The sequence below is a fragment of the Phalacrocorax carbo genome, chromosome 1, assembly GCF_963921805.1.
Source record: "Phalacrocorax carbo chromosome 1, bPhaCar2.1, whole genome shotgun sequence".
Classification (NCBI taxonomy): domain Eukaryota; kingdom Metazoa; phylum Chordata; class Aves; order Suliformes; family Phalacrocoracidae; genus Phalacrocorax; species Phalacrocorax carbo.
This window is the reverse complement of record NC_087513.1, coordinates 143,976,741-144,003,503: the sequence shown is the minus strand read 5'-3', so window position 1 is coordinate 144,003,503 and position 26,763 is coordinate 143,976,741. Positions and strand designations below refer to the sequence as shown.

The following is a 26,763-nucleotide window of genomic DNA, read 5'->3' as shown; positions in this document are numbered from 1 at the left end:
TTAGTGAAAACAATGTTTTACTATTCTATGTTACAGAAATATCGGGGGGGGGGGGGGGAAGACATATCTGGCCTAAGGCACAACATTACATTTTCTAACGTCAATGATAAGGAAAAAAGCCCTTTTGTATCAAAGAGTTCTGCAAATTAATATGACCACATGTGATGACCAGCAAAGGACAAGAGTTTATCAGCCTGATTTTTAATTATATTCAAGGGTTTTCCCCCTCCCTCCTTGCCTTCCCCGCCCACCCCGCCTCCACCATGTTCTCTGTTATGAAAGCAACAGTTGAATAGAATTATCTGACCATTTGGAAAGGCATCAGAATCACTACCCTCAAAATTATCTAGTGTAGTGAGTTTTGAAAAAGCAGTCCTTTGTCAAGCAGGACGTACTTTGCTCATTAGACTCCAAATCATTCAACTTAATATTTCAACAAGCATTCCACTCTACCCAAACAACTACAGTGTAGACGAAAACGTACTGAAAAGAAAATGCGCAGCCCTTGCTGCATTCACTTCTTCATTGTTTGATTCTCTGATAAAAATTCAATTTTCCAGTTTCAGACACCTAATAGCTGAAACAAAGGGACTTGATAAATGTGTAGCACTGGGGGCTAAACATACGGATACTAAAATCACAACTTCAGCTTAAGATACCTGTATTCTGTTGAGCTCTACAACTGGGCCATGCTGACGATCTCTCACCATAGTTGCTTGCACAACTTTTCTGAAAGCTGCCTCCTAAAAAAGGAAAATACAAAAAATTAAAATAGTGGCAAAACTGAAATCAGGTAAGAAAGCTGCACATATTTCACAGATAAACGCATACTTAGTTCAACTCAGGAAAAACTCTTCAGCAGAATAGACAAAATGATCCTGCAATACTGTCCTTCAGCAATTCCCTTCTGAGTATGTCACAAAACACTAGAGAAGGCATAACGCCTCTGAGTCTTTCTTTAGAACAAACGGAAGAAGCATCAAATACTTTTGAAATACTAAGTAATCAAAAGCAACAGATAATAAAGCTGTGAGATGTTAGTTAAGGATAATGTTATTTGTGCTAATGCAATTCAGGTCTGAAGGAGTCGGGATACTAAAAAAGTAAAGAAGAAAGTCTGTGCTGTATCACTCAAAACCATGGCTTGAAAGGTTCTACTGCACTCAGATTCAGTTATTACTAAGCAACCAATATGCCACTGAGGGCAGGTATATCTCCCAGCAGATTTTGTCTGTTTATATAAGGTTATCATTTTTTGTTAGACAAGTTACTATGACAGTGAGAAAATTAAAATCCAAAACTGATGATCATACTGAAGGGTACAGTCATGTTCTTAAAGGCTTTCCATACCTGAAGTTTTGAATAAGTTTTGTAGCCTTGAAGCATTATAATTACCTAGATTTTCTCATGACTGAATTGACTTACAACTTTAAAATTCACTTTCTTTACCTACTTCAGATTGAACTCCTACATAACCTGTCTTCACTTTTAGCCCAGTCTAAAACAACTTTGTACCTGCACAGAGCTTTGGATCAACTAGTATATCACTTGATCGTGACAACTGAAATACAAAAAGCAGACAATGACCATTTCATACCTATCTTAAATTTTTTTTTCCAGGATAGCATCTACTGAATACTCCAGAAGAATTCAGCTATATTACAAACTGAAGATTTACAGCATAAAGTTATTTTCAAGATCAAAAGCACTATGATGAAGAACTGAGGAAAACTTAATAAAAAGAACACATCCACAAAGAAGGAAGTTTGTGTAATCAGAATGCAAGTATTTGATATACAGCTTACAGAACAAATTGAGATATATAGTACTATTTTATTCAGAAACCATTTAAACAGTACATTTCACTTACAGTTACAAATCACTCCCTTAAAAACTTTCTGATAAATACCTTTCCCTGTGATATCAGTATTCCCCGTAATGTGTCAAACCCAACTGAGGGTCCTTGGCCAGTTTCATCAAGTCTTCCTTCAAGATCAAACATTGGAATGCAAGGACAGAAGAGTTCAGAAATGTGATGCAATAGCAGAAGCCTGTTTCTCAGTGAAATGATGGGAATTTCCTGCAAATGATTGTACTCCATAGGAACCTATTATAAGGCAATGATATCCAAATGTAAATTAGAACTATTATAAACTTTATTTTATTAAGCAGAACAAAGATTTGTAAGATTTGTAGGTAAATTTGTATTCAAAATTCATATATTTGCTTAGTCACACTTCAAAACTTAGTACACAGAGTTCAGTTGTTTATGAAAGATTACTAACAGTATTCATCTAAATTGAAACAAGTATTAGAAACATGACAGTTAGACTATTCTTGCTATTCCATATTTTAAAATTCTCTTTATCCATAAACAGACACGATTTACCTCCTGGTATCACTACACCCAGGCATTATAGCTGAAAGAGAATATGCAGAAAACAGTCTTCTCAAAGTAAAGCAAGCAATGAAGAACTCCCTTGGAAGGCATATGATTTTGATAGCTGAAATACAGAATTAAAATTCCTGCCAATTTGCAGACAGAGTTACTGTTCTGCGTTGGATTAACAACTGAATGAAGAGGCTTTCTTACCTCAGAAAATTGGAATCCTTCTTTGGAAATATGGAAGTAAAACAAAGTAACTGGCTCAAACTTTAAGCCAAATCAAAGCACACTGAGCTTACGCAGGGATTTAGAAAGGAAATATGTTTACTGAAAGACCAGCAATAAGCATACCAAGTATGTTTAAAATCTGAATGCGATAAGCCAAAAATATTACCTGTGTAGGGAGCTTGCCAGCATTAGCAGGTTTACTGGTTGACCAAGCTAAAGTATGTGCTGAGCCACAGGCTACTCTGTTGATCTTTTTACCCTGAAGTGCTGCAACCAAGCGTGGTCTTTGGATGGCATTAGTTGTTCCATCTCCAAGCTGCCCTTCATCATTATCTCCCCATGTATACACCTCCCCTAAACCAATTTTAAAAAAAAATTGTTTTGAAGCTAAGATAGAAGCTTTTGCCATTTTTTTTAATTAGCATTTATAAATCAATTTAACTGAATGAGGCCTTGAACTGCAATCAAGATTGCTAGGACTGATGGTCACCCTGAAATCCACTATCTAATGCAGATAAATCTTGAATGACATGGCTAGGCCCACGGTCTATGTAGAGTAGCTAGTATAATATGCATTTATTTCCTCATAGTTTGTATAACTTAGAAGTTCTGTTCCAGAACAGGAGGAAATGGTGGGGCAGAAGAACAACAACAGATACACCAGTGACAGCCTGTATTTGACAGTTTCATAGCAAAAAAAGCTGGTGTTATAAAAAAAGAATTAGAAAAGGCTTAACATTTTGTATGATACAAAAGAAAAGATCCTATAATAGGTTGTATTACCAGAGAGGACATTAAAATGGGTGCTTACTCTTGCAAGATAATTGGAAAATACTTTTAAAATAGCAACCTTTCATTTTCTGCAGCTATATCCTATTTCACTAGCACCTGTAAAACACTCAGTTATTGTGCGGACTTGTTAATTAAATGTAGGAGTGAGTCTGCTACAAAGAATATTCAGTATCTCAACCTGCACTGTAAGAAGGAATATTGTTTGTGCAGTGCTTCATTTAGCAAGTTAAACACCTCAGAAGACCCTGTAAAAACAAAAAGGCCAAATCCATTCATTCTACTGCTTGTCCAGTCTGTAATTACTTTTAGAGCTCTGTATTTTTTTTACCATAAGCATTTACGAAAAATTAAACTCTATTTTTTATTAATTAAAAACTTTCAGTTGGTTTTATGTGAACATTTTAAATCAATGACATGCTTTACTGCTCAAGAAATATGCAACATCTGCAAACACAAAATATGTCCATGCACATAGAGGACCAGCGATTTTAGCAAGGACAGCCAACAGCTGACTAAAAAATAAAAGATTTTTTTTCTAGTTCAGTACTGAGAACTAAGTAAATTATTTGATTTTTATACCATCTTCAGTGCAGCAAACACAATGCAAAGACCCAGTAGCAATGGCAATGACTTTCTTTCCTTGCAGTCCCTGCACTTGCCGTGGTCTTCTAACATGGTCATCAGATCCATGGCCTAACCGATGATAATCTCCTTTGCCCCTGCACAGAGAAGGTAAAACATATCAAAACTCTGTTTTAATTGTGGGAAAAAAGGGAACGACAGACTGTATCTGATATTTGACCTGTAGATGTATTTATAAGAGTTCAATACCAAAATATTCTCCAAATATTCCACATCAATCATCCCTAGATCGTATGACATGGATGTGATTCAGCTGATATAGCAAAAATTCTTAAACCTCCAATATGCTGTTCCTACTTATTCTGAGTAGGTCCTTTTACCACTTTTGTGGGGCGTGGTTTGGTTTTTTCTTCTTAAAAGGGTCAAATATTAAAAGCATTCATCTGCAAAAACAATACGTTTACCGACCTCAGCAACTGGAACTTTGTACAGTTTAAGGATATCTCTAATGCCATGCAAACAAGGGGGCAGAAGGATGTTGGGAAGGTATTCTGCTTAGTCTTTTTAAACACTTAAGTCTTCTAGTCTAAAATACAAAATTTGGAACGGTGTAGGAAGATTAGAACAATGAACTAAAATCATATTCCCAGACTACAGCCACCACAAGCCAGACACAATTTTGGTAATACATGAAAACATTACTTATGCCATCACCTTCCACCCTGCATGACACTTCAGCCTTACACTTTTCCTGACCCACTTGGAACTTCTGCACCTTGCAATGGTCAATGCCTGGAATGATAACTCTGTGCTTTGGTCTCCAAGACAAAACACTTCAATTTTTCATTCAAATAGTACTAAAAATTCATCCCCAAAGTGGTAGATTTTGTTACTAATCAAGACAGAGGCACTCAGAAGTTTTTCATGTGGAATCAAAGCAGTGAAGACAGTATAATACTAATACCTGTTTCAGACAAGGTTACATCTAACACTCAAAATACTTACCACGTATATACTGCTCCAGATTTGGTAAGAGCCACAGAAAACTGTGATCCACATTCTACTTTAACCACTCCAAGACCTGTGAGGGAATCAATCTAGGAAAATAATATCAAATGAAATGGAAGTTAATTTAGGAGACTACAGTTTCATAGACTGCACTGTCTTAAGTAAAATACAATGTACAAGTGTGTAAGTGTCTATATGTATATTTATAAATTAAAATGTGTATGTAAGACCATTTCCCAGAATTCTACTCCTTTCATCTTTCTACCATTTACTACTTAAATATGAGCCTCTCTTTAATGTTTGGCAAACTGTTGAAGATCATCTCCAGTATGTTTTGCCAATAGCTACTCAGCAATTGCCCCTTAGTAGAAACGGTGAGGCTCTGCCTCCTAATACTCAGCATTAATCATCCCCAGCTCATATGACATGGATGTGATTCTGCTGACATCGTAAAAATATTTAAACCTCCAGTGCACTCTTCCTATTTTCCCTGTGTACGTCCTTACACCACTTTACCATCAATCCTATGGGACTGACGATTGATGAACATAAACAAGCTATTTTCATATTGTGTTACATCATGCAATAGAAACCTGTTATTTAGGACAGGCTGGTAGACTTTGTCCATTTACAAACAGAATGGGTACACTGGTATCCAGGTAATAAAGTGTGATTCTGGACTGAGAATCTAAAATCCACTGTGCGTAGGTATACACAGTGACACTCACGTATATTTCTTAAACACAGTTCATCTTCATAACAAGTGTTAGGATTCAAATTAGAAGGCTACATGTATTTCATTTGTAATGTATGAAGAAATTACAAGTCAATCATTCATTCTCATGAAAGGTTTAATATAAAGTAAGATTACTTTTTAATCAATTAATACCCTTTTCTGGAATGAAGTTATGACTTCAGCAATATTATGACAATTTATTAACACAAGGAAATATGAAGATTTCTTGGCAAATCTAACATTTTGACAGGCACCAAAATTAAAATGAGGAACCAGCAATGTTCTCCAAAGAAAAGTCCTTCAAGTGCAACTTTAACAGTCAGCACAAGATTTAAAGACTTGCCATTGTAGCCTATACAATTCCTTCTTAACAATCAGAAGAATCCTGATGTCCCAAGATAGGTGGAAGTTTGCATGTACTGGCAAATCTGTCTTCAGCTTTCTCCATCAACAATATGGTTTCTAAAACAATGAAAAAATTACATTCAAATACCTTCATCGGTACTTTACAGCCATCACTGCCTCCTCTCCCAAGTTTTCCATAATCTCCATCACCCCAGGACCAGACTGTATCATCATCAGTCAGGCACAACGTCTGTGCATCTCCACTGCCACAGGCTATGTCAATCACACGGTAGCCCTGGAGAGCTTCCACCTGTAAAGAAATCATCCATTTTTGTTCACAATAGAAGACTCAGTCATTTAGTTTCAGCAAAGAGGACAAATGCAACTTGGAAAGGTGCTTCACTGGAACTACAAACCTGAAACACCACAGGAACAAGCAAATAAGGGCAACTCAAAGGGCTTTGCTCTTTTCAAATCAGCAAAATGGAAACTATGCATTTTAACATATAAATTATATATTAATATTATTAATATTGATTATTCTTTTTAATTGGTGATCTAGTTAAATCTTTTTGACCCAGAAAGTCAAGGAAAACAGCTCATACAAAACACCAAAGGTTATCGAAAACTATATTATGTTGAAGTAATTTCAGGCTGTCTGGGTGAGTATTGTATACGGTACGAAATAAAAAAAATCTTATTTTCAAATACTCTTTTACTAGTTTACAATTTTCTAGCACTTGCATCAAAATCTGATTTTAATCAATATCTTCTGAAATGCTGCCATCTAGTGATGAAGTATGGGATTCGGATTCACAAAGAACAGTGACCCACATGTATCACATCCACCCCCATCCTCACCCCTACCTGAAACAGATTATAGGTAGTACAATCCATCAAAGCAGCATGGAACTTGATATTTCAACTCATCTACAGGTTATCTATTTTCATACTAACCAAGACCATGGAGGGGGGGAAAGATATATAAAGATATATAGAAATGGTGTGTACACCTTTTTGGGGTGGGTGGGAAGGGGTTGGGGCAGGGGCATGAGAACATCTGTGTCCAGGTTATAAGGTCCCAAAGCAGACTACAAATGTATGCTACTTCGTCCCACAAATGCAAGCACTGCAAAAAAGTTAATGTTCATTTGAACAGAAATATATACACATAGCTATGAATAAAAATAACTAACGCTCAGTTTGATTCAGCTAACCTAGTCTTATCCTTTGCTGCATTTTCAGCAAGAGAACACAGGTAGCAGAATGTACTCTCATTTCAAAGGCAGGGCTGTTTTCTTAATACCACTATTCTAGCTCAAAGCTCTTACAGTCTAGTTCACAGGAGTATGACAGTCTGAATTACAACTTGTCAGCTAATCAGTATAGTCATTCTTCCTACATCCCATTCTGTCCAAGTTCTCTGATTTACCACTTAAGAATCTAATGGAAACAACTATCTGCTTCATCAAGTAATTGCTTAACTCAAATTTCTTTAGCAAATTGCAGTTAAATACTTCATAATTACTTAGGTTAAATTCTTATTAACTTAGTATATACTTCAGTAACATTTCAGTATTCAATCATGAGAATTAAGAGTATAATCATTACGTCAGGGAAAAAAAAAGCCATTTGCAAGTGACTAAGTGGCTACCACTGTAATCACTTGTCTATTTTCCAGGAAGTAAACAATGAGGGGACCCAGTAGCCAAGGAGCTTGCTTGTTACTTTCAGTGCAAACTACTGGTGTGAAGGGGGGGAATTTACTTGCTAGGCAGGTGGGTTGTTTGATTTGGGGTGTTCTTTAAGTCTTCCCTAAAACAAATTCCTTTTAAGCTGTTTAGCCACCTCTAGCAAAATTTTGCAGTCCCACTTCCATCTTATTCTTCCAACCCATTCCTGCTTTCTAAAGCAATTGTTCATTTCTTACAAATACATGCCACCATTTTGCCCTTTCATTCTTTACATGCAAAAATGCAAAAAAGTTACAAATCAGAAGGTAAGAACTGGACTAAGATTGTATAGAACTCCAAAGGTGTCTTACCAATTTAGGTTTTAGTTGATCCTCACTATCTCCATGCCCAAGCCGTCCATATCTCCCCTTTCCCCATGTAAAAAGGTCTCCTGCAGCTGTAATACACGCGCTGTGCGCTCCCCCAGCAGCAATGTCAACCACTTCTATACCTCTCAGAGATTCAATTACACGAGGACGATCACAAGGACTGAAATGAAAATATATGTCAACAAAACTTTTAGAACAGTCCGTTCACTTTCACCAATGTATGGAGAGATGTTTTTAAAATGAGTATGAGGACACCTTAAATAAGGGACTATTTGCTTTTGTTCCAGTTTAATATCCTAATGATTTATGTTTAATTAGTCATCCAGAAATATTTTGAGAGGCCTATAAAAGCTAGAATTATTTTACTATACATTATACTACAGCATTACAGGTAAGCTGAAACTACAAAACCACTTCCATTAAAATCGAGTCAAAGCTAAGCATTTACCCTGGAAAATCAGTCCCATTTAAGATACATTATTAGAATTTCTAGAATAAAATGTACTGTTGCCCCCATGGACTTCAACACTCTCTTTTCTCATTGGATCAGAACACTGTTATCTCTAACACAGTAGAACTTCTCCTTTAACGTAGGCAACAATGTATGTGAAGATCAGAAGCAGAATGGCAGTTTTGCTCACTAAAGACCCTTGAAGTTCCACATACCTACAAGACAGATCCCAAAGGAAAGCCACTGGGCTTTAGCATCCACAGATATGTTAGAATACAATATCTAATTACAAAAATCAGAGTAACTGTTTAACTGAAAAATATTTTGTGGTTCTCCAATTTAAAAATGTACATATCCACATTAATGCTTAACACTGACTTCTACACATAGGCAGTACTCATATAACACTTCAAATACACAGCGACTGTAATAAGTATCCATTAATAGCTTTTAAAAATAATATTTCAATGTGTTACTTACCTTCGGTTTCCATGACCAAGTTTACCATCTTCTGCTTCACCCCAAGAATAAACTTCTCCCTCAGAAGACAATGCCAAACAGTGCTTTCCTCCTGAGTTCACTGCAACTTTCTTTATAAACACATGTTGAATGGATTCCAGTAAAGTTGGAGTAGAAACTGACTCTGTTCCTCCAGTTCCAAGCCTACCACCTGCTCCATATCCAGTGGCATACAGCTTTAAAATGAAGAATAAAATTTAATTTTGTTTGCCTCCTGAAGAACATTCACTAGAGCTGTAGCAAAGAATTCTTAATGAATGTATACTAGAATACAGTTAAAGAAAAGCCTGAAAAAACAGTCTCTAACATACCTCTATTTTGAAATATTTCACAAAAAAAATTGTGAAAATATGGCTACATTCAAGTCAATATGATCTGTCACTGAGTTAATGGACTTAATTTTAAATCCTAAGGCTGATTTTGTAAAAGTATCAAGAAACAGTAGCTTCGTGCGATAACACTGCAAAATCATCTATCACCTGCAGGTCTTTTTCAAGCAGCACTATTCTAGTTTTTCGTTCTTCTGTGGAATATACACACCTGAAACACAGTTGCTTCTTCCCCTTCCATCCCATAAATATAGTTTTAAGTACTACTTTTCACTCTCTTTTTGTATATCTGAAAGTAATTTCTCTCAACAAAATGATGTCAAGCAACGTCATTAAGCTGTTAATGATTCACAGAAGGCTAAGGGACAAGGATCATACTGACTGCTGAGGAATCATTACAGTATCTCACTGATGAATGCAACTGCTACATGAAACTCTAGCTAAAATTCTCAATCATGTCCTTAACACAAAGGTGCCATATGTATCAAAATCAAGACTTTTTTCAAATTTGTGAACTTAGTTTTTACTCCTATACCTCACACTAAACCTCTGCATGGTGCTCCTTTTCACTCAGGATTTAAGCATCTGCAAATTAGGTCCTGCAATATCTAACTCACAGGCATTTAGCCAACTGTCAACAACCTCACACTCCAACTGCACCTCTCACCTGTCAGAGACACATTATCACCATCACATTTTATTGTCTGTCCTGTTTTATGGGACAGTGTGGGCACATTACTCGTATTCAATTTTGTTTTCCAAATTCTGATCAGAGTTTTTTACTGAGAACTAAAATACATGTCTTGCTTCCACATTTAATGCTATAGTACGCTGAATCCCTAGACTGCACTGGCTGGGTTGGTATAGTTCAGTTTCTTTAAACAAATGAAATAAACCAAAACTAATAATAAATAATAATAATAATATCTGTGATATGGATATTATTTTAATTTAGCCAAGCCCATTCTGACTGACAATGAAATATTTCAAGGGAGTCTTACAAACAACCATTTGTTGTATCCTTACTTTCCCATCAGCAGTCACTGCAAACAGAGTTTGTTCACCACCAATTAACTGCACTGGTCTAAGGGTAGCAAGAGCTTCACAGGGAGTTGGGACTTTGACTTTTGCCCCTTCAATCCCACCAAGTTGCCCTCTGTGATTATGACCCCAACCATAAATAGTTCCGCTGCCTCCAGCTGAAAGTGTCCAATCATCAGGTCGTCTGCAGAAAATGCAAAACAAAGTCTTAAAAGAGCTTTAAAAAGTCACAAAAAAATGCAGTTTATCATTGTACAACAATGAAGCATCACAAGATCAAACCAATGACAGCTGAAAGAAATAACCTATTCATCCACTGGACAAGTTGCTCATCCTGTTCTCTCTTAAAGACATCATGGCACTCATGAAGAACATCCATATTTTCATTATCTGCCATTAATTCTCGGATTTTCTTTGCCACCTGTAAAATAGTTCGGATTAAACAACGTTATTCAAGTTATCAGTTACTCCTATCACAGTTGGCATAAAATTCTCAGTATATCTGTTTAAATTAAACACTTTCATACATTCCATGAACCATTTAAAATGTTCCTGCAGTACCTCATCAAGGAAAAGGCGAGGTAATGGTGTCCTTTTATCAAGAGCCACAGCCACCCTGGATGCCATACAGTATCTCCTGAACCAGGCCCATTTGTGTGTCTCCGCACAGCAAGGGAGAGTGTCCAACTCCAGATCACAAGCAAGAGCCACAAGCACCTACAGACAATGAAAAAGATTTTAGAGATGTATCAAAAATGTGTAATAAAGAATACACATTTGATGTTGTTGAACAGCTTATAGTCCAGCAGGGCCTGAACACAGCCTCAAAGACATGTAAAGTGCAAGGGACATTATGAGTGACCTTCATCACCCTCATTGATGGGGCAGCATCAAGTGTACCCACACTACCTCACATGGTTATGTATCCAAATTTCCTCTTCCAATCCAGAAACTTTCAAACCCCCTGTGAAAAAAACCACTCCTAGATTAATTAACTTTTCTGTATCAAATACTATGTGCCGAACTTTTTACTTTCCATTCCTAAACTAAGTCTCCTTCCTACAATTAAATAAATTTTCAATTTAACTCAATTTCAAATTAATGTTACTGATGAAGACTGTGAACAATTGATTACTTCATCCCAGTATAAATTTTCAAGTATTTTTAAGAATTTGTTTTCCTTAAGATGGGTAAGTCCTCTTCGTTTAACTTTTACTACATAGGAGGCTCTTTCAGCCTTTTATTTGTGTTCCTCTTCTCCAGACTTCCTCAGCTTGTTTATTTTCACTTTGAAGTATAGGGTCCAAAACTGAATAGCCTTCCTTTTAAGACATTATTATTTGTTCCAACTAGATGTAAACAAAACCTTCAGAGTATTTAAATAAATAAATATACAACACCCCTATTAGGACAACTCAGAAATCACTTATCAAAAAGTGTAGTCTACTGAACTTCCAAGATGTTTTTCTGACTTACCTGTTCCTCTTTTTAGAAGTAGTTTCTGACATAGGACTAGGTGAGCTTGTCACGGTCTCACAAAAAAAAAATAAAAATATTCAGAACTATAGTAATGAGTTCTTTACTATTGTATCCCATTACCTTAAAGAAAGGGCTGTGGAGCAATTGTTTGCCACCTCTCACAATGGGGTCTTCATAGTCAAACTGTCGCTGCAAAGCTTCTGGAAGACCTTTAACCAAAGCAGCTAAAGCACTCCCTGTGAAACTCTAGAGAAACCACAGAACCAGAAAGTTAGTCTTACTGTATTACAAAAAGTAAATTATTTAGATGACAGTGAAAAAACTTTAATAACTTCCCAAACTACAGTTAGCTATGTGAAGTATCATTTCTATCCATTTCCGAATACAAAAGTATTTCTATCACTTTTGGCAATTCCAAAACCACATCTATACAGTATTGGAATTAGTAATTTTTTTGTAAAATGGAGTACTTTCACAGACTTGCAGACCTGTGCAAGAATGTTATTCATTTGCACATTTCCTATTTTGCCATAAACAAGAAAAATGTTGTACATCAGGGCTAGCATTTTAATGCTTCACATACATCTTAATGTGAAAAATGGTAAAAGGAGAGCATTGCTGCCTTCTTACCAAAGCTCGTGTTTCTCCATCATTATCCCCTAGAATCCTGTTGATGTTAATAGACTGGCCAAACTCTGTTGTGAGCAGTTTCCGTAGTCTCTGCAAGGCCCACATTCTATGGCCAGCAGCTACAGAAGCATAAGCACACACAGAACGTAATTACTTAAAACTATCATTTTAACGTCAAACAAATAGACTTAATTTTAAGACTGTACCTACCTAAGGCACTCAGTTGAGCACAAGCTGCAAGAGAAGCTGCCAAGCGAGGAACTATACTCCTGTTGGAAGCAAAATTTAAGCGAAAATCCAACAAACACGTAACCAAATCCATTGAGGGGCATGAAAGAATGCAACGATCTGAGAGAAGGTCTTTAGGGCCTGCAAGAAAGAAAAAGAAAAAACAACAACAAAAAAGGTGAGGAAGATTTGCTCTCCGACTGAAATAAGAACAGAACATAGGCAGGAGTTATCTGACCAAACACAGTAGTCTAGAGTGCCAGTTTGCAGAGCTGGCCCATTCCATCTCCCTTTGAAAGGATTGGAACGAAGAGGTAATTTCATGACATAATTCACCCAATTCCAAAACAAATGTACTTTAAAAATAACACCAAAAACCAACACCAGCACACCGCACCAAAAACCAACACCAGCACACCGCACCAAAAACCAAGCCCCCCAAATTTCCAAGAATTTCAGATGAATTGTGCCTCAAAAGTATCCTCTCTTCACTGTTGAAGAGGCAAACTCAAGTGATTACAAAATATTTTTCTCTCTTCTCTATGTACAATTGCACCTCTCAGGACTTCCTTGAAAATGTTTCGTAAGTATGAATGAAAACGTTTTTTCATTTCAATTTTCATCTACAACTGAAAAATTTCAGTTTCATTTAGTACAAATGTAAATGAACTACTGAACTTTGGCACATAAATATCATGCAATAAATGCAACTGTAAAAAACTGACAAGTAAATCTACTCTTGCCCTTCTGTAAACGTCATATATGATACCTTACCTGCAGCTGGCATGATAGGGTAAACAGTGAATCGCCATCCCCACCCATTCACAGAGCTATCACTGATGAACTTCCACTTTAGTTCATCCCCTGGAATTCGCAATTCACTAGACCAATCTGACCACTCACGACCTGTTAGGGTAGGTAATAGGAACACATTCATCTATACTGTTGGAGCCAAGATGCAAGCCACTCATCAACAGCAACTTCCCTCCATGGTTACATATTTAAACATCACATAAATGCATTCAAGAAAAAAAAGCTATGTAAAGCACATGAACATAACTGTAAAGACGTTACACTAACGAAACTTAAGTCTTGAACAGTTCGAATAGCACTGCTAACAGATACACTCAGTACTTTCAATACCACATTCAAAAGACAGTTATGAGGTCTCACTAAAATCCATTGTCGTATTTTTAAATTATCTTTTAATATTACAAAAATATATAACAATATTTACATTAAATAAAGCTTTACAGCTTTTTCCAACCAGGAATCCAATCAGAAGTATCTCAATAATTAAACACATGTGCATCTGTAACAGTCTGGGGGAAAATGGGTCAACAGTAAGAGCCCACATTGTGACTGCTCAGAAATGTTAAGCACAGGCAGTAACTATCAAGACCCTTGTGTATAATGTATGGGTAGGATCAATGTAAAATTTGATGAGATTAAACATTCCTCTAAAATCTACTTGCAAATTAATAGTGCTTAAAAATTAAATCAAAGAGAAGCAGATAAAAGATGTGAAGATTTCATGTAGTGTCACATACAGAGGCCAGGGTAGAAAACAGAGAGAGACACACTAGCTATTTTGGGTGTTCGACAGCAGAAGAGCATTTGTCTTGACTGTATGAAAGCTCAAATTTCTATATTACTTGAAAAAGAAAAAAGCTAACAAAAGAAGCATCCTTTTCCAAAGGTGTTCCAATTTGTTAAAATATACTTAGGTTATACAGAAATTCACACATGTTGTCACAGGTGGTAAACACTGATTTTATCTTTTTTTTTACTCTCTAACTGCTCTTCCAAAGAGTGTAACAACATGCTCTCCTGAGAGATTTTCTATATTTAAAGATACAAGATCATTCTCGCATGTCCGTGTCTAGAGCCTAAACCTTTTTAGTTTAAAACAGAATAATAAATTTACATAGTTTTTTCTCTTTGTTTTTTTATTGGCATATCCCTCACAGTAAGTCAGCCACAAACAGTGGTACATCTCATTAAGCATTTAATAGTAAATGACACAAGACATTTTTTGAAAAGCACTACTTCTCAACCTGATCGGACGGAAACAATTCTGTTGACACCATCCATTATGGTGAGTGGATCATGACGCCGCTCTGTAGAACACTGGCGATCAAATTCTACCCTCAGTCCCTCAGCACCTAAACAGCAACAAAGAGTTTGCACATTTCTACAGAGCAATCAATAACACGAACAAATGCAGTATTTTAGAAATCCACATGAAATCAAACACAGTTCTTTGGAAGCCATAGCAATCATCAATAAAAATAACTTCCTTTGGTTTAATGACATTGTTTGTCTGTAATGTCTTCTCTTTGAAAGGCTTACATCATAGCAAGCTCACAGGAGTAGGGGCTAGCAGACAAAAGACTATATTCAGAACATTCCAAACTGAAGTTGCAACAGAACTGAAACAAAAATGTCCATTTACAGTTAAGGCAAATAGCTCTCTGTTGCCTGTACCTTTTGATAAGTACTAGGTAACATACTGAAGGAAGCACTAAAAGAAAAGATAAGTGTTAAAACAAGAAAGTATTTCCCTAATGCTCAAGACTAGACGACAGGTGTTTAATTACTGACCCTGGAAAAGATTCAGTCCTCCTCAGCTTCATAACCGAACAGAAAAGAGCAATGAAATACAGCTGCAGTCACAGTCAGTGAACCCAAAAATGCATTCTTCACAGGATTGAGATGTTCAAGCGGAATATAAGTGTTTTAAGAAATACTTTATCACAGCGAGAGGGTACATAACAAGGCTTTAGAAGTTCAATACACATTTTTGCAAGCTAAGGAAAAATTTTATGCATGCAGGCTTGAAATTAACTGCATTTTAGTAATGTAACTCTAAGAATTCTATACCTGGTATTTTAACTGTGCCACTAGAAGATGTATCATCAGTATAGGGATGGCTGCTTTCTACCACAACTGGCTGTGAAGAGAGGCGACCGCTTTGTGAATCTGTTGCTACATCTTCTAGTTCAGTAACACACAGCTCCAACAACATATCAGCAACCTATGAAAAGCGAAATACACACTTTATGAAAACTAAGTTTGATTAGTCCAAGAAATCTAAGCCAACTACCATTCTTCCAAAATTTAAATACATTTTTTCTGAATTCTGATTCATAAACCATCATATTAATTCAAAAATACTCTTTTTGGTGTCATTGAAGCTGGAAAAACTCATAAAACTAAATAAAAGCCAAACAACATAGGTTTCCAGCAAGTAAAGGACAACACAAGTACTTGTTTTCCCTTACAAAAATAACAAACTGTAAAATCTAAAATGTAAAGCATAGGCCAAAGAGATTAATGAAAGATATGAATATTAAACCAGTATGTAATATTGCAAAACACTGTTTAGAGAGAAAATTCCAGTAGTACTTCATTTTTAAAGAGCACTTTCAAATAAAAAATCTGAATCAAGGTTAAAAAAAACCTAACTCAAACAACAAAAACCACAAAAAAAACAAATGACAAAAAACACCCACAAGCACAAAGTTGTTCAGCTACTCACTATTAAGAAGTAAAAACACAGAATTAATGTGTAAGCGCATATATAGCACTATATTGGGATGAGAGGGTGACAACTGCATCTCAAACCCAGAACATGGGTAGACATAGCTGATCATTGATAATATTGGAGGGGGAGAACAGCAGCAGTTTGATAAATGTCACTTAACTGCCTCTACAGGAATAGGATAGGTTCTCCCACAATCCTAGTTTACTCAGACAGAGATACCAGAAGATTTCATTGGTTAAAAATGAAGCTGTTGTGACATTTATACCATTAATAAATAAATAAAATTTCTCGCAATTCAATGCACACTCCTTAGGAAAGTCATTACTCATCTTTTTGGCTAGAGAAGCCAAGTTTAATAAAAGAATACAAAAATCAGCTTTGCAAAATCAATTCTGGTGTTTCAAACCAGTCTTTAAGCAGTGCAAAGCCATAAATTAACTACATCATATGAGCATCTTAGAAGAAATGCATTGTTACTCATTAGAAAAGAAAATACTTGAAGGGTAAAGCTGTGAGAAACATTAAACAACCTTCAGTTCATTATTGTAAGCAGATATTCTATAAATAATTTCTGATTTCTAACATTTTTTAATATAGCTGCTGGTATCCAGTATTACAGCACTGACTAATTCTGTTTTTCAGTTGTCCCAAAAAACCCACACCCATGGATACTTTGTAAAGAGTTAGAAACTTCAATGCATCAAATGTAGATCTTAATATATTGTTAACAATATAGTAATTCTTAACAGCAATAGTGACTGCATCAATTTGAGAAATAAACTCAGATGCAAAAAAAACCAACATGAAAGTTTTTAAACTAACATTCCACAGATCCAGGAAATAGAGCTTGGTTTAATTCAGCTTCATTCCAATAACCACAGTCACTTGTCCAATACATAGATACAGTTCATTAAGCTTCTGTTTTAATGTCTAATTGCAGCATAACAAATCGAGGAAATAGACTATTACTGACATTTCTAGCACATGCATATATTCATGCAATATTTCCATTATAATCATTAAGGTTCGCATGCATTTAAGCTCAATTCAAAGTTTCATGTTTATTAAATTTCTCAGTATGTTGCACTACACTTCAAATACAAGAAAAGATTCTAGTAAACTACTAATAAGAAGGACGTAGTTAAAATGCAACAGAAGCAGAACCTGACCTGTGGGTAAGCTGTGCCCATACCAGACAGCACAGCTGAAAGAACATCTCTTCCCTTTTCACCTGCTCGGTTGGACACAGCAAGCTTTAGCAGGTCAACCATGACTCGCGTGTCATCTGGTACTAAGAGACTAGTAAACTCATCCAAGTACTGTGGTTCTGGGCCAGATACTTTACTTTGACTTTCTACATCCTACAAAACAAAATTGCAGAAATATTTAGACAGTGAAGATGAAAGAAGTATTTCACTGAATCCAAACAAGTTAACTAGTCTGAAGAAGTTTAAAAGTAGTTTCAAACACAATTCGTAGATCTGAGATTATATGGCCCCAGAATTAACCTACTGTTAAACCCACTTCTCAAGTGAAAAAGCTTTCCTAAAACTAACCTCCTTTAACTTCAGACAAAAAAAAAATATCCCTCTTTGGACAGATTAAAGGAAAAAAAAAGCAGTCATTTATAAAATAACTTTAAAGCACACAAAAAAAGCAAAACTGCTTGATAAAAGCATGGTAAGGACTTGAGTTTTAAGGAAGGTATTAACATTACTTCTTTAGTTTTTGTCATGGTTTCTGCAATGATACTGGCAGCCCCAGGATCATCTGTGACTGGAATGAAAGGACGGGAAGAGGCAGCAGCAGCTGATGGAGTTACAGCAGACGGTGTCACAGCATCTTCTGAAGAAACAACCTAGCCAAAACAAATAATAACTAACAAAAGCTGCAACAAGATACTGTAAAACCTTCAAGAGTCATTTATTAAAAGGACTTGCATTCAAAGACAGCAGCAATTTAAAAACAGCCATAAATTCAAACCAAGCAGATTTGCTCCCTGTATTTTTTACCTTCTATTTTACGCTCCTAGCACAGCAAACCAACCAACATCCCCTCAATGCCAGCTGCCACAAAAACATACAATAAAACATCAGTGCCTGCAGAACCATCTACAACGTAGAAGACAAACCTAACATCACATGTCAAATTAGTAGTTTGTTAAAGATCTCTTCAGTAGCAAGCCTTTTCTTTTTTCTCCTTCTGTTAGCAGTTGGGAATCAACAGAGTAGAAGTCCATTCAGACCCTCCTATCTACATTAGTCAACATTAGTTTATAATTATGTTTCATTAAATAATTGTAATATTTTCCCTTAGTCTTTATTATTTTTTTTTAATATTACTCTGTGAAATGAATTTAATACCTGGTCAAATGGTTAATACTTTCATGTTAACTCTAAAATCCTACTAGAAATCATCACAATTGCATTTAAATTACTCAGTGCATTCTGAAAGTTCAAAACTGATTTCACACTAAAATTCTAGTTTTTCCAAATCTGACATACACAGAGGACCTGCTCCTGAAATTAGAACATGAAAGAACTGTTTAATCTCTGCTATAATCAAGCTAAATAGGACAATATCTTTCTGCTTTACTGTTAAACACTGTTGGAGAAATTCATTTCACACTTTACCTCTCCTCTCCTGTCCTGCCATGGGTTTGGGCTCAACCTCTCTTCTATATCTCCAACAAGCACACATTCATCTCCATTTGCAGGGCTTCCTGTGGAAGTAGCATCTGATGGGGGGGCTGGCGACGAAGAGGGACATTCTACGGGTGCAATCATACTTGCAGGCATCAGTGCTCCAACAACTGCATCCCTGAAATCATTTAGGACAGATTAATGTAATTCTAATTATACTCCCTTGTTGAACTTAGCAAAAATGGTATTAGCTTGTCTTAATAAAATAAGGAAAGGTTTCCAAGCTCTGGGATTTAGAGTAGTTTACTTCCAGGCCCCAAGGAGAATGATGCTTAAATGCTGCATTTTAAGGCAGCTATTTCACATGAGTTCCTCTTCACAAATTTTAGGACAAATACTCTGCTCTCTACCAACAACAAGGGCACTGTAAAGCTTAATTGTTCTTTCCATACTGCCCCCACTGCTTCCTCCACATCATCTATCATGATTTACTTACACTCCTTTTACATTATTTACTTGAGCATTCCTAAATAAACAGTTTTTCCCCAGGCACTGGGAGCTTCTGTAAAGAAAACATAACAGCATAAAGCTAACATCAAAACAATATTTAAATGAAGCTTAGGCCTATCCTGACGAGTCCAAACAATTTACTACCTGTTAGGTGTCTAGACTCAGGTATAAGTTATGTCATCTTCTCCTCTGCAAAAGAGGAGAAGATGCATGTTTGCATGCCTACCTGGCATACATGATTTGTAATGCCACCAGTATATGAGATAACGCCTGCTGTTTGGCAACATTCCCATCAAGTGATAGGAGAATCTTAGCAAGGGAAGGGCGATTCGGCTTGGAACTGTTTGCCCCGATGATTTTGTTACTGGCAGCAGAAGAATCTGCATCTGAAGGAACACCTGGAATGAGGGGAAGAACAGAGGAGGAAAGCATTTTGTAATGGTATACTACATAACCAGAACTGATTTATCTAATGTGTCATTAAGTCAGGAAGATGACTATAAAACTAACTCTACAGTAGATTCTTAAACTGCAGTGCCTACAGGTACAATATTAAAGTCAATACTGAAGCTTTGCAGCAAGTGCTTTCATAAAATAGTGTTCCATCTTGTTACTTAATCATGAAGATTAAGTTACTACAAATATTTTGGTGATCAGCATCTAAACCAAGTTTTACTTACACAGAAATTTACTTACACAGAAATAGCAAGAATATTTATTAGGTACTCTTAAAAATACTAACCAAATATTATATATATGTAGTTCTTGCTCTTTTTTAAATACATTGCTTTGCTCATGAAGAAGGTTAATTAGCAAAATGTTTGGTGCTTTTATATTGAACACAAAACGTTGCTGTTTTGCCTCCCTAATTCTTAAGTCACCTATCTTAGAAACAAAAGGTAAAAGTAGCATCAAGAACTACAGCAAGAGATAATGTGTAAGACAACCAAAGTTACAGTAGCATCTATCTATTACCTACATAAAGCTCTACCTCATATTAAAGACAAAGTCTTTGGAGATTTGATAAAGCATGTTGCATTTTCATTTCCTGAAGAACAACAAAAGTTCAAACTAACACTACTTCTGAACAAGTCCTTTACAACTTCCACTTTCGGGAAGAGGTTTTGTTGGGGCTTTTTTAGAGGTATGTTTTTGTTGTTCTTTTGTGGTGTTTTTTTAAAAGACAGTTTTCTTTTTGCACTCTTCTATCACCTATTAAACAACACATACAACTAATTCTACACCAGCATTTTAAAAAAAAAAAAGGCAATAAATACCAACCAAGATAAGAAGCACCTAAAGGGTCCCTCGCTGTCTGGAAAAGTACTGGTTCATGAACAGATGGCGTAGCTACATCCACTGTTGTCCATGCTACACTGTGAGAAGACCCACAAGCAACCCGGGTGATTTTCTGGCCTTCCAAGCCTTGGACAAGTGTGGGCTTTCTATTGACTGTAGTAGTTCCATTGCCTTGTTGCCCATGGTCATTGTCACCCCAAGCATAAACCTGCCGGTGAACATTTCCACAGATTACTTTGCTTCACTGGTTGCCTCATTTAACTGTTTTGGGGTTTTTTGGTTTGGGTTTGTTCTTTTTTTTGGTGGGTTGGGTTTTTTGGGTTTTTTTGTTTGTTTTTTTTTTAATTCCTACAGAGGAATGTTAGTGATTTGTACTATTAATCTAAGACACTTCAGAGAACGTACTGCCATGACTTCTTTTTTCACCCCATTAAATAATGCGGGCATTATAGTACATTAAAAGAAAAAAAGAAAAAAAAAATCAAAGCAGCACTTTATCAGATTCACAAGTTATTGTCAATTCATAAAACATCAGTTGATTCATAAATTATTCAATGTCCACAGGAACAGTAAGTTAGAAGAATTAATTGCGTAGTTATTACACTGGGGGTCTGAATCAATACTATAATGATGATGCTGGATCACAGCAGAAAAATCTGTCCAGAATACTATGACTGCTTCTGCATTTCAAGAGTGAGAAACAGGAAACTGATCATGCAGGTAATATATAAACTAGGAAAATATTACAAAAGCTACTATGACAACAACATTTAAAGTCCAATAATAATAATAAGAAAGCAAATACATTTTAAATTACAATCATGATTATATTTATTCAAGACTTTAAAAAGCAAATCAATATAGTTAGGAATTTTTATTCCATTTAAGCAGCTTCGTTGCTATTACACTCTTCTTCCTCGACAGTTTAGTTTACTCCTTTCTGGATGAAGGAAAAAAGGGAAGGGAGTATGATGCACAGCATACCTGCCCAGTGTCAGTAACAGCTAGACAATGGAGTGCGCCTACAGCCACGTGCACAATCTTTTTACCCCTCAGTCCTTCCACAACTTGTGGCTTTCGTACATGTACATCTGTGCCATGGCCTAGCCTGAAGTAGTCGCCCTTACCCCTGCAACAGATAGTAAATGTAAAATTCAAGACAGTTATATTGTTTACACATTCCTCTGTCAATGCCGCTTCCTGAACCAAAATACTTCATTTAACACTGGGATTAAACACAAGCACCAACTAGCAAATACTTCAAATCTAAATTACAAAGGCCTAAAACTGAGGATAACTGCAGTTCTGTGACTCTATAACTTTTCACCTCAGTATAGAACAGGTATCATTTATAACTTTTTTTTAATGTAGTACAACTGATTCCGTTGAATTTCCTCTGTTGCAGAAACATTGAAATTATTAAAACCTCCAAAACTAATGTGTTTCAATAGACTTGGACAGATTCATATTATTGAGGATAAGCCTAACAATAATAGACCCTTTGACAAGTATACTCGCATGAAAAAACATACAGGAACTAACATGTTTTCAGAACTCAGTTTTTTTACTCTGCTGCAAGCCTCAAGCCTCCATAATTTAAATTATTCTAAACTGTTATATACAAACTGTACTAAAAATAACAATATGCAATAATAATGTAAACACCTTAAAATGCCTCTAAGAATGTCAATAAAGAATAAAAAAAACCAAAACTGAGATTTCTTCCACTGTGTTTTTAGTAACCATAGGCTCAGTTCTGCTGCTCATCACCACCAACACCAATTTTTCTCAGGAAAGGTTATGTTAAGCTGAAGGCGAATGTGATACATAGTACTATTGTCTACCTAAAGTTATAAAACAGAAGTTGTGATTTTTCCCTCAAATCAGTACAAATTCAAGAAGATAAGAATGAAAGTTTATAAGCAACTCAGCCATCCTAAAATGCAGACACGCACAGCTGAAGCGGATCCAAAAAATCTCCTTGTAGTCCTGCAATGCCATGGAATAGCTGTACGTTTTATGACTAGACGTAACAGTGTTAAGACAAACTGGCTGAAGGAAGGAACGGACAAGAATTTTGCAAAGAGTTCTTAAAGACTGACAAATTCCCTTCCCTCTTACTCCTTTCGTCACTACAAATAATTTAAAAGAGGGGAGGAAGTGGGACAAGTAGTTTCCAGTGGCTGCTCTGAGAAACATAATCTCTGCTAAAAGCTCTTCTACCTTTTAAAAATAGAGGTAACTTATAAAAACAGAAGTTTTGTTGATTTCTCTTCATATCATTCATGAATTGCTGACAAGTAATAAAACAAAAATGACCATTTTAAGTCTTTTTAGCTTTGATATACATCAAACAGGTCATAGTTTTATTACACAACGATGGTAAGACCTTGATCTTGTTAGAGCTCTGAAGTTGATCTGCCATACAGTAAGCTCTCAAATTTTACAGAAAGGTTTATAAACTCAAAAAGCCAGTTTTATGTTCAAAACGAAGCAGAAGTGAGCAGATGAACACAAAAAATAAAAAGGAATGACCCTCAGTGATCATCTCATACCAGTTCTTGCTTTGAGGCTTCGTTACTGACAACTGTGGACTTCTGACCAGCAGTGAGCTCTGCAGAGGTGCTGTGTTTCCAAGTAAGTTCTTCCCATCTCCTCTGAACTTTAGCTTACTTCCTTACTCTACTACACCCTTACTCTCTCTGTCTCTGCTTTAGCTGTAGGCTACATACTCTGAACTAAGGTTCTTAGGTTCTCTTTGTCCCACTTCAAAGTCTTGAATTAACATTCCTTTACACACTCCATTGCTCCCAAGAGAGGGAAAGATCTTCCCCGTCCTAGGTCTTACTAGTTCAGTAAGCATCCTAACAGAGTACAAAACGTAACTGAACGTCCTACAAGACAGTGTTAGAGTAACTGAACAGATCACACCTTGTCTCTAAGAGAGACAAATTTAAAAGACAAAGCACACAGATAAGGCACAGATGGAGTTAAGATGGTCAAACAGCAATAAATACAACACATACTTGGCAACTGTCTTGTTAGTAGTTTCTGGCAAATGTAACATACCATGTCCATACCACTCCTGACTTGGTCAGTGCCAATGAGAACTGTGCACCACACTCAATTTGACAAACGCCTTGGCTGTTCAGTCTTTCAATGTTCTGAGGAATGTTGCATCCTTCACTTCCTCCTCGGCCCAGTTTTCCAAAATCACCATCACCCCAAGAAAACACCAAACCTAACAAACACCAGACAAACTGCAGGTCAAACAATGATCACAGTATTCCCACATGCTAGAAAGTTTCTGGAACAAGATATTCCTACCTTCATCTGTCAAAGCAAGTGTCTGAGCATCTCTGCTTCCACAAGCAACCTGAATGACTCTATGGCCCAGGAGCACTTTAACCTACATAATAGAAAAAGTAAGCAAGATGTTTCAAAGAAATTATGTGTTAAAACCTTACAGACATTTTCAAGCTCTTATGAACAATCTTGTTCATTGTGTCCAGCCTGAGCATGCCATTTATCCAAGGACTACTACCAAGCCTTGCTGACTCAGGATCCAACATTGCTCAATGACAGTAGTAGCTTCCAGCTATGCATCAAAGTAGATGCAGGACATGAATGTTCAAAACAGCAGTAGCCATTCAGCATCACTCCCAAGAAAAAAAAAAAAAAAAAAAAAAAAGAGATGGGATCTTTTTGGTCTTTCTGAAATAGCCTGCCTTTTGTTAGAGGTATATGTACAAAATACTAATTTAGATCACTCCAAAATTATGTCTTCATACTGATTTTATGGGTTTTGGCTTTACTTCAGCTTTAGCATTCATTAAACACACACATTCACATTTCATCAGAGACAAGAAACAGTTATTTTACCATCTTAGGCTTCAGCTGTGTGGTATTATCTCCATGTCCCAGCCTTCCATATTCTCCAAGACCCCATGTATACAGTTCACCACTAGAGGTAATGGCAGCACTGTGGGAACTGCCACAAGCAATATCACGGATGCGTTTGGTTTTCAATGCTTCTATCAATCTGGGTTTATCACAATTCCTAGAGAAAATGAGTAAAGAATTAATTGCATTAATTATGAAAGAGTCACACAATATACTCCAACCTTCATAATAAAAAAAAAAATTGTGTAATAATTAACAGTAACCTAAAGATAAAATAGGATGCAATGTTATGATTCCAACATGTACTCTTTAAAATACTATAAACTTCAGATTTATGGTGCTACTAATGTACCTCAAAGTTTATTTAAAGAAATATTTTATGTATACACTGCAAAACTTAGGTGACAAAGCCAAAATACCGAAGTGAGGGATCAATTAACAAGCATATAATGTAGAATGAAAGCTGATATCCTGTCACTGCCCAAAGTTGAGCAACTTGTTAGAAGTAATTATTTGTCCACAGGGACACAGAGCCAAATGGTAAGATAAAAGATGACACTCCCAACCCAACTTTGCTCTTATGAGAGAGAAATTTGAAATGGAATTTACTGTTAGGCTTCTATGAGAGCAGTGGGAACTTTTACTATTCATATGGTTAGAATAGTCTCTAAATTCAGGGAAGAGTTTCAACTCAAGGGTTGCTAATATTGACTGTATATCAGAGCCACCATGAATGTTTTATAAACTTATGTATGGCCTCTGGAAAATTTGCTCCCATGAAATGTCCAAGAGTTCCAAGTCTCACTTCCGATACAGTTACAGAAAACATGAGGCAATGAAACAATAAACAATACCACTCTAATCTGGTATTCCCTTTTCACTGATCTGACACACATACCCCTATGAACACTTATTTGTTGTCATACACTAACTATCTCAGGTTTCTGTGATCTTTTATGTATTCTGAGGTCTCCAAAATATATCAGAATGACAAACAAAGATTACTCCATGGGCTACGTTTACCAGGTTTTTCTTTCAAAACATTGTTCTGTGGAGCATACAAAGAAAATACCTGAGACAATTCAAATTTTCCTCAAAGCTGTCCTGTGGAGGATTAAACTTTGTATTACTGAAAAGTAAGAAATTTATTTCTAGGTAACAAGTCTGTGAACAGAAGTCTAAAGAAAAGGGCGACAAAATACACCGCCAGGTTTATATTACAAACTGTTACAGCTCAGGAATGTAAAATTGCGATGGTTTTACACCTTAAGGCACCTCTGTAAATCTTACCTTATAGAAGTAACCAAAAACTCTATGTCCAAAAGTGTGCCATTTCACCAGTGACATTCAAAAACACTAAAGACTTTATCCACTGTTTCCAATTAATTGAATGCCTACTTTTTAAATGACTGAAGACTGCTACAAATGCTGGACCATAAACTGACATACACTGCTGAAAAAAAAAACCTTTTCACAACACAATTTTTTAACCGCATGGCATAAAAAATCCTGTCATTGCCAATAGCAGTGATCAGCTGTGTTATAACATGCAACACAAATGTTCTCTTACTGAAATACACACAAATTTGGTATCCTTACATTCGACTGAAGTGACCAAGTTTTCCATCATCTCCTTCACCCCATGAAAATATCTTTCCATCAACAGTTAATGCCATAGCATGCCGGCCACCTAAAAGTGCAAACGTAAATTTACATTTTCAAGCTTTCAAGCAGGCAGCAGGTCTAGCAAAAATTTCAGAAGTTTGACCCTGCTGTAATTCTACAATGCAACTGTATGAGCCCTTCAACCCAATACACATTACTTATTTTCTTCAGAGTTTCTATGTGATTGAAAGTCACATAACGTAACGTAACATAAAGTTATCTTGTTTAAGACACGAACTTTTGCAAGAGTAGGTTTCCTGGCACATTAAAAAAAAGAAATAACTCAATTTGCTATTTTCAGTGCTACAAGAAAAAACAAAACCAAACCCACCACTTAGCAATATTAAAAAATGAAAACACTTTCTTTGGATCAGACTGAAA

At 36.1% G+C, this 26,763-nt stretch overlaps 1 protein-coding gene across 6 annotated transcripts in view; it reads right to left on the bottom strand.

Moving 5' to 3' along the window:
- Nucleotides 1-26,763, bottom strand: part of HERC2 (HECT and RLD domain containing E3 ubiquitin protein ligase 2) — a 115,336-nt gene that overhangs the window by 13,630 nt on the left and 74,943 nt on the right. For 4 of the 6 annotated variants that reach the window (XM_064438268.1, XM_064438286.1, XM_064438294.1 and 1 more), the window contains exons 60-86: nucleotides 26,317-26,407; nucleotides 24,697-24,874; nucleotides 24,142-24,223; nucleotides 23,884-24,055; nucleotides 21,799-21,943; nucleotides 20,797-21,022; nucleotides 19,742-19,913; nucleotides 18,997-19,183; nucleotides 18,081-18,221; nucleotides 17,533-17,724; nucleotides 15,700-15,853; nucleotides 14,874-14,981; nucleotides 13,591-13,722; nucleotides 12,799-12,957; nucleotides 12,589-12,707; nucleotides 12,079-12,204; nucleotides 11,041-11,196; nucleotides 10,785-10,900; nucleotides 10,465-10,663; nucleotides 9,071-9,285; nucleotides 8,122-8,299; nucleotides 6,226-6,387; nucleotides 4,994-5,085; nucleotides 3,986-4,125; nucleotides 2,781-2,968; nucleotides 1,910-2,107; nucleotides 660-743 (exon numbers count right to left, since the gene is read on the bottom strand). In XM_064438268.1, the coding sequence (XP_064294338.1) occupies nucleotides 660-743; nucleotides 1,910-2,107; nucleotides 2,781-2,968; nucleotides 3,986-4,125; nucleotides 4,994-5,085; nucleotides 6,226-6,387; nucleotides 8,122-8,299; nucleotides 9,071-9,285; nucleotides 10,465-10,663; nucleotides 10,785-10,900; nucleotides 11,041-11,196; nucleotides 12,079-12,204; nucleotides 12,589-12,707; nucleotides 12,799-12,957; nucleotides 13,591-13,722; nucleotides 14,874-14,981; nucleotides 15,700-15,853; nucleotides 17,533-17,724; nucleotides 18,081-18,221; nucleotides 18,997-19,183; nucleotides 19,742-19,913; nucleotides 20,797-21,022; nucleotides 21,799-21,943; nucleotides 23,884-24,055; nucleotides 24,142-24,223; nucleotides 24,697-24,874; nucleotides 26,317-26,407 (4,112 nt within the window). Of the gene's footprint in view, nucleotides 1-659; nucleotides 744-1,909; nucleotides 2,108-2,780; nucleotides 2,969-3,985; nucleotides 4,126-4,993; nucleotides 5,086-6,225; nucleotides 6,388-8,121; nucleotides 8,300-9,070; nucleotides 9,286-10,439; nucleotides 10,664-10,784; nucleotides 10,901-11,040; nucleotides 11,197-12,078; nucleotides 12,205-12,588; nucleotides 12,708-12,798; nucleotides 12,958-13,590; nucleotides 13,723-14,873; nucleotides 14,982-15,699; nucleotides 15,854-17,532; nucleotides 17,725-18,080; nucleotides 18,222-18,996; nucleotides 19,184-19,741; nucleotides 19,914-20,796; nucleotides 21,023-21,798; nucleotides 21,944-23,883; nucleotides 24,056-24,141; nucleotides 24,224-24,696; nucleotides 24,875-26,316; nucleotides 26,408-26,763 lie in introns of those variants that run through there. The other 2 variants (XM_064438302.1, XM_064438309.1) reach the window with 2 other exon arrangements.